This window comes from Doryrhamphus excisus, linkage group LG5, assembly GCF_037039965.1.
Source record: "Doryrhamphus excisus strain RoL-2023G ecotype Guam linkage group LG5, RoL_Dexc_Guam_v1.1, whole genome shotgun sequence".
NCBI classification, from domain to species: Eukaryota; Metazoa; Chordata; class Actinopteri; order Syngnathiformes; family Syngnathidae; genus Doryrhamphus; species Doryrhamphus excisus.
In genome coordinates, this window is record NC_136361.1 from 6,736,243 (window position 1) to 6,744,403 (window position 8,161).

At 39.0% G+C, this 8,161-nt stretch overlaps 1 protein-coding gene across 1 annotated transcript; it reads left to right on the forward strand.

Annotated features, from left to right (window-relative positions):
- The first annotated feature begins 1,339 nt into the window (after nucleotides 1–1,339).
- Nucleotides 1,340–6,994, forward strand: LOC131109146 (C-C chemokine receptor type 4-like). The gene is made up of 2 exons (XM_058060810.2): nucleotides 1,340–1,518; nucleotides 6,142–6,994. The coding sequence occupies exons 1-2, from the start codon at nucleotides 1,340–1,342 to the stop codon at nucleotides 6,992–6,994; spliced, it is 1,032 nt and encodes a 343-aa protein (XP_057916793.2).
- The last annotated feature ends 1,167 nt before the right edge of the window (nucleotides 6,995–8,161 follow it).

An 8,161-nucleotide genomic window follows, 5' to 3' on the forward strand; every position in this document is an offset into this window, starting at 1 on the left:
TGTCAAATCTAAGTAGCAGAAGTAGTTTCACAAATCCGATCTATTTATAATATATCCTGATGAGATTTCAAGTATTATTTATCTATATTGTATATCTGTAAAAGGTGGGTGAGCTGTATATGTTTTGAAGACATGATTACATTGCATTCCAATGTTTTTTTTAGTAATGTATTTCATATGAAAATAAAGATGATTGACGTTAAACATGAAAACATTTGGATCAGATCATTTTCAGATGGATTTTTAATGGAAAACAACCAAAATGAAAGGAAAGGTATACAAAACTGTGGTGAGACCAGCCATGTTGTTTGGTCTAGAGACAGCGGCACTGAGGAAAAGACAGGAAGCAGAACTGGAGGTAGCAGAGATGAGGATGCTGAGGTTCTCATTGGGAGTGACCAGGATGGATAGGATCAGGAACGAGTACATCAGAATATATTGGTAGAAGGATGCTGCGTTTAGAGCTACCAGGTAGCAGGCGTATAGGAAGACCAAAGAGGAGGTTTATGGATGTAGTGAAGGAGGACATGAGGGTAGTTGGTGTGAGAGAGACGGATGCAGAAGACAGGGTTGGATGAAGGAGATTGATTTGCTGTGGCAACGCCTGAATGGAAAAGCCCAAAGAGAAAGAAGAATATTTTTAATGGAAAATGGAAAGCCATCACCATGGATTTTGATCCGAACAGCTTGACTGTTGCAACCATAATATGTGGATTCCTTGCACTGTTCTTGGAGGAGAAGAGGATGTTATCCTTCCAGTCTAGTCTGGGTCAGTATTTTAGGTAGGTACGTAGGTCTGCAAGACAACCACAGGGATCAAAGTAAGCCCTTTATTGTATTACTCTTTCATTTCATTCATGTATTTAATATGTTAATTACAGATGGTCCTCCACAGTGGTGCACGTTTGTCACAATTAAATGTTAAATAACATAAAACAACTGTAAATATTTGTGTTGTTTGTGGACCACCTGTACTGCATTTTACAGGTCCTTTATATGTTCTGTGTACAGTATGAGTGACTTTGGAGTCATAATCCGAGGACCACTCAGCTGTGATTGAGTATGTACAAGAGGGTCCAGCGTCTGCGTCTGCAAGCTTAAAACGGCATGCTTCCTTCCCCTTAGTGGCTGATTTATCATGGAGTGACTTGAACTCAGTGTGAGTCAGCTCGCCCTCAGAGTCAGACAACAAACACAAGGCCAGGCGGTAAGTCAGCTCTCGTTTGCAAGATATGGAAAAACTATATTAAGAAAATATTACATCCAGTTGTTTAGATATATACAGATGTAGATATATATACGAATGTTTGGATAACCTTTCTGACATTTTAGGTCAAAGATGCAAACGACCACATCGGATTACGAGTATGATAACTACAGTGATGAACCAGCCACACTGGTAGCGCCGTGCAGTTCAGATGGTGACAACTATGTGGGAGCTCAGCTGTCCATCCTTTACTACTTCATGTTTCTCTTCAGCCTCATTGGCAATGGACTGGTGCTGGTTATCATCTACAGGTGAGTGAGCCTTCAGATAAACTGAAGACGGTGAGACCATTGAACTATCTAACTGACATTGATCTATTCAAATACAACTCATAACGTCCCATTGAGACATTTAGGGGCACCTATTGCTTGTCCATTACGGTATAAATGTGCACTGATGGAGCTCGATGGACATTATTTCATTGGAGGGTTTTCCCAGCATTCCAAAGTCTTCATTTTGTTTTTCTTCAGCCATTCAGAGGTGGACTTGCTGGTGTGTTTTGGATCATTGTCCTGCTGCAGAACCCAAGTTGGTTTAAGCTTGAGGTCATGAACAGATGGCCGGATGTTCTCCTTCAGGATTTTTTGGTAGACAGCAGAATTCATGGTTCCATGGTTCCTTACAGGTCCTGAAGTAAAACAGCCTGTGACCATCACACTACCACCACTATATTTTACTGTTGGTATGGTGTCCTTTTATGAAATGCGGTGTTACTTTTACACCAAATGTAATGGGACACACCTTCCAAAATGTTGGTTCCATGGGTCCTTACAGGTCCTGAAGTAAAACAGCCTGAGGCCATCACACTACCACCACCATATTTTACTGTTGGTATGGTGTTCTTTTTATGAAATGCGGTGTTACTTTTACGCCAGATGTAATGGGACACACCTTCCAAAATGTTGGTTCCGTGGTTCCTACAGGTCCTGAAGTAAAACAGCCTGAGACCATCACACTACCACCACCATATTTTACTGTTGGTATGGTGTTCTTTTTATGAAATGAGGTGTTACTTTTACGCCAGATGTAATGGGACACACCTTCCAAAATGTTGGTTCCATGGTTTCTTACAAGTCCTGAAGTAAAACAGCCTGAGACCATCACACTACTACCACCATATTTTACTGTTGTTTTGGTGTTCTTTTTATGAAATGCGGTGTTACTTTCATGCCAGATGTAATGGGACACACCTTCCAAAATGTTGGTTCAATGTTTCCTTACAGGCCCTGAAGTGAAACAGCCTGACACCATCACACTACCACCACCATATTTTACTGTTGGTATGGTGTTCTTATTATGAAATGCGGTGTTACCTTTACGCCAGATGTAATGGGTGACACCTTCCAAAATGTAGGTTCCATGGTTCCTTACAGGTCCTGAAGTAAAACAGCCTGACACCATCACACTACCACCACCATATTTTACTGTTGTTTTGGTGTTCTTTTTATGAAATGCGGTGTTACTTTTACGCCAGATGTAATGGGACACACCTTCCAAAATGTTGGTTCCATGGTTCCTTACAGGTCCTGAAGTAAAACAGCCTGACACCATCACACTACCACCACCATATTTTACTGTTGGTATGGTGTTCTTATTATGAAATGCGGTGTTACTTTTACGCCAGATGTAATCAGACGCACACCTTCCAAAATGTTAACTTCTGTCTCATCAGACCACAAACCAACTTTCCCCAAAGGTCTTGGTGATCATCAAGATGTTTTCTGGCAAAATGTAGGGAGCCTAAATGTTCTTTTGGTCTTGGAACTCTGCCATGCAGGCCGTTTTTGCCCATTGTCTTTCTTATGGAAGAGTCACGAACACTGACCTTAACTGAGGCAAGTGTGGCCTGCAGTTCTTTGGATGTTGTTGTGGGGTCTTTTGTGACCTCTTGGATGATTTGTCGCTGCGTCTTAGGGTGACTTTGGTTGGCTGGTCCCTTCTCCTGGGAATGTTCAACATTGTTCCATGTTTTTGCCATTTTTGAATAATGGCTCTCACTGTGGTTCGCTAGAGTCCCAAAGCTTTAGAAATGCTGTTTAACCTTTTGCAGACTGATACATTACAATTAATCTCAGTTAAGTTTTAACAGGGAGCTTCCATTTAAAAACTGTATTTTGTGTTCAGTTTTGTTATCATTGACTAATATTTAAATGTGTTTGATGATCTGAAATGTGTCACAAACATGCAAAAAAAAAAAAGAAAAGAAATCAGAGCAGCATTGTATGTACTTTTTCGGTCTTTTTTCCATCTAGGCTCACAGTTTTCAAGCCGTCATGACACGTTACTTTCAAGCTATGAGTTCATTAGCCCTAATCGGTGCTGGTCCATTCCAAACTAGCCCTTGTAGTTCACGTTTGCCCTTGTCAGGATAGAAAAGACAAACCGGCAGCAAACATTGAATAATGAATACGTCCTTTAATTTGGTGCCTTCAAGGACACACTTCGTATAGCTACAGTATAGTCATCTCTCACCACTTCAAGTTTTGACTTTCACGGCTTCACTCACTTTAATGGTTGTGTCATTAGTTTATTTTTTATTGTTTAAAATACTATCTTCACATATTTTGTCTGCTTTTTTTGTTTTCTATTAGCTTGGCTATATTGTATATCACCCCGCTTCCTCAATATTGTGAAATTAATTATGAAATTAGTAATTTATTAACATTTTGACTGACTATTTTGACTGTTTTTTTTAGGATAGTATATGGTTATATAAACATGGAGCCGACAAAAGGAAAGATTAGACTGCTGTATTTCATCAGAAAAAAAAAATATGCTTCATTCTTTTAGTCATATGTAGGTACATTTCAGGAAAATATCAATCCCCAATATAAAACTTTTTGCACAAAAAACTCCTTTCTGCTCATCCACTTCCTCCTTGTTGACGAGTTTTTTTTACATACCAATGATCCATGCCGAGCTCTTATCAGATGCACTTCTGTCACCTAGTGGACGCTTTTATGGCTTAAAACGGCTTTTGAAGTGACATCCATTAGTGTGCAGTTGCATCTTCAACCCCTTTTTTTGACTCTCGCGCCAAAAATGCAAAATATGTATAAATACATCTTTGGTATTTAATGAGTTAATAGTTTATTAATTAATAAATTCATTAAATGCGTTGTATTTTTGATGCTGTGATATGAAATACACTACAACAGTACAGTACACTACGGTTTTTCAAAAATAGGCTATATTCAAATATGACTCATTTCTGTTTTGAGGTTGAGTACGGTCTACTATAAGTAAATATATATATATATTTAAGTAAATTTCACATATTTGTAGCATAATTGAAGCATTTTTACGAATGAAAATGGCAAAAATGACCTAAAATAGAAACATAAGGCATTCAGACGACATATTCAAACATATTGTTTTCTTTAGTTATCAATAATGTAACATTGATGAGACAATAGTCACCAGATTATTCTATATTATGTCTTTTTTTGTCTTATTATATCTACTATATTGACTAGGAGTGTTGGTCACTATGGGGTGTTCTGTCGTGGCAAAAAATAATGTTTAAAAAACATATTTTGAAAGTCAATAACTGGTTTTCATTAGAAAACATGTCATTTCTAAATCAGGACATTTGCAGAACTTCACTTATCACAGTTGGGTCTAGTAGCAATTAACATCAATAAAGGAGGGACTACTATCATGGCAACATCCAGGTGGATTATTCATTCATTCATACATTCGTTTTCGACCGCTTATCCTCACAAGGGTCGCAGGCATGCTGGAGCCCAGCTGTCTTCGGGCGAGAGGCGGGGTCAGGGCACATATAGACAAACAACCATTCACACTCACATTCATACCAATGGACAATATGGAGTGGCCAATTAACCTAGCATGTTTTTGGAATGTGGGAGGAAACCGGAGTACCCGGAGAAAACCCACGCATGCACGGGGAGAACATGCAAACTCCACACAGAGATGGCCGAAGGTGGAATCAATCGCAGATCTCCTAGCTATGTGGCCTGTGTGCTAACCACTTTCCGCCGTGCAGCCTTCTCCTGAAACCACAATTTTCAAAAAAATCAAAAACACATGTTCCAGAAACAATACACATACCAGGCAAGCATCAGGCAGAAGTGGTTGGAGTTGCTACTTCCTGGTGAACATGCGCCAATATGAAGCTCGTTGCTGAGCTCCGACGCATAATCACGGTAATCACGTTCCAGAAGGTCCAACTCAAACTGAAACGGACTTTAACCAGAGCAAGTTTTCCTATAGAAAATAATGTAAATCCAATTAATCCATTCCAGACACCCAAAGTTGTTAACACAAAATAATTACTAATGAAAAATGAATGGACAACCGAACATTTTTTCCTAGATTTGTTGGCAAAAAAATAAACACACGATTTTCCTGAAACACATGTCAACGTTCTAGAATCAATAAACATACCAGGATTGTTTTTTACGGTGTGAGGCAAAGCTAATTTGGTTTAACTTAGGCAAGCATCAAGCAGAAGTGGGTGGAGTTACTGCTTCCTGGTGAACATGCGCTAATATGAAGCTCGACTATGAGCCGAACTGTTCCTGAACTCCGACACATTTCCAACGCTAACTTGGTCTTGTTGAAGAGTCAGAAGAGCAAGCTGGAAGTACCAATTTCTCAGTGTCCGAACTGTGTTTCTTTTGTGTAAGTAAGCCCCTCGAAAAGGTTCGGCAACTGTCCAGAAGTCCTCGGGAGCCCTTGGAGTGGGCTCGAGGGAGGGCCAGGGGTGGCGTAGTCTTTGAGCGGGAGGCAGTAAATCCAAGGGTGAAATCCCCAGGTGGATTCAATACATTCTAAAATAGCTGTGGACTGATTTATAGAGATTGCGTACAAAATGTCATCAAACCAGTGAGTAACTGATTTCTTCACAGGTTTGAGAAGATGACCACGGTTACCAACATCTTGCTGTTGAACCTGGTGATGTCGTCGCTCATCTTCGTAAGCAGCCTACCCTTCCTGGGAGTCTACATGCAGATGTCCAACTGGATCTTTGGCCAAGCCATGTGCAAGATAGTCGGCACGGTCTACTACCTGGGTTTCTACAGTTCTGTCCTCTTTCTTACTCTTCTGTCCTTTGACCGCCACCTTGTTGTTGTTCACTCCTTGAGTACATCTCGGATGAGGAACCAGAGTTACGCGGTGGGCTCCTGCTTTGTGGTGTGGTTGGTCAGCGGACTGGCGTGCGTTAAGCCAATGATTCTTCACACGACTTTCATCAGTTATGTTGACAACAACACGTACTGTCAAGAATATCCAGGTGACTTGGCTTTCATTGATGTGTCTCAGCTGAGGATTTCTGGGTTTTACATGCAGCTTTTCCTTTTCTTTCTCTTCCCTCTGACGGTTATTGTTTACTCCTATGCTAGTATTGCCCTCACCGTCGTCTCATCTAAATTGGTTACCAAGTTCAGAACTGTCAGGCTGATATTCATCATAGTGCTGCTGTTTTTTATTTGCTGGACCCCGTTTAATGTCGTACTACTGACGCATGATGAATCCCAAGATTGTGAGCAAGCCCAGAAAAGGAGCTATGCGCTTCACGTAACGCGGAACTTTGCTTACATCTACTTTTGCATCAGTCCCATCTTTTATACTTTTGTTGGGAAAAGATTCCAGACTTATTTCAGACAGCTGATAGTGAAACGCTTCCCGCAGTTAAAGAAGAACTGCAGAAGCTCCCAAAACAGTAGGACTAATATTTCCACGAAAAGTACACCATACTAGTCTGAAAATGCATTGTTTATGGTTGAAATTATATTCAACAACCGACCTACATTAGGAACACAGTAAAGGTAAGACATGATTTGTTATTATTACTTTTTGTGCTAGTTTGGATTTTTGTTCAGTACATTTTAGTTCCGAGTGGCTAATAGTTAGCTTCAAAGCTTGTTTGATAAAACCGATAAACACACTCAACTGTTTTGTGGCCATTTTTAATGAGCTGATCTAAACTTTTTCTACATACAGACCCGACCGTGATAAGTGAATCTACGCAAAGTAGGATTCCCTATTTGTTATAAGTTTTTCATAAAATCTGTTTACAAGCTTCTAAATATGGCTTGTGATATTATTGGAGTCCTCAAGACATTAAATAACATCCCTATAGCACGCTTTACGCTGGTATTACCCAATATAGTAGAAGTAATAATAATAACAATAATAATAAGAGAAAATAAGACATATAAGACATAATGTAAGCTCACACACTTTTTTTTCACACTTTTTTTTGGCTTCCTGTTCAGGACAGTACTTCCTGTGGTGGCTATTTTTTCCATCAATGTAACAATACTGACATCTAGTGACCAGTGTAGAATTACAATATCATCCAAATGCTTGTAAATACTTCATTTAAGCAAAACATACATAAGACTTGCTTAATTTTTTTTTAAACTAATAATAGGCCTCAGATTTTTCTTTAAAAAAACATGATATAGTGAAGTTGCAAATTTCAATTTCATTTTTTTAAACTTTTTTTAACATACCACTCCACTTTTTTGTAGGGGGTGGATTTTACCCATCATCCACAATTATGGGTGTTATAAAGATATAAAAACAGATTGAAACGGCTCCAATTACGTATAATTTGACGGTAATGCTTAAAAGAGACCAAAATATGATCAAATAGAATATGATAAAATAAGTAAGTATTGTAAGTATAGTAAGAATGTGCCTGTTACTACATGGTTACAGCATGTATATAAAACCATACAACCTTGTTGGCGGTTGACTGTTATTGGTTTTATATCTTAAGGACACAGAAAAGAAAAAGACGTGGTTCATGTCTCCCATAAGGATTGTGGACGTTGGGCAAAATTTAAAAAAGTGGATTTAAAGTGGAAGTACCCACCAAATATGCACCTAAAGTACATAAATTTAAAGTCATTTTATATT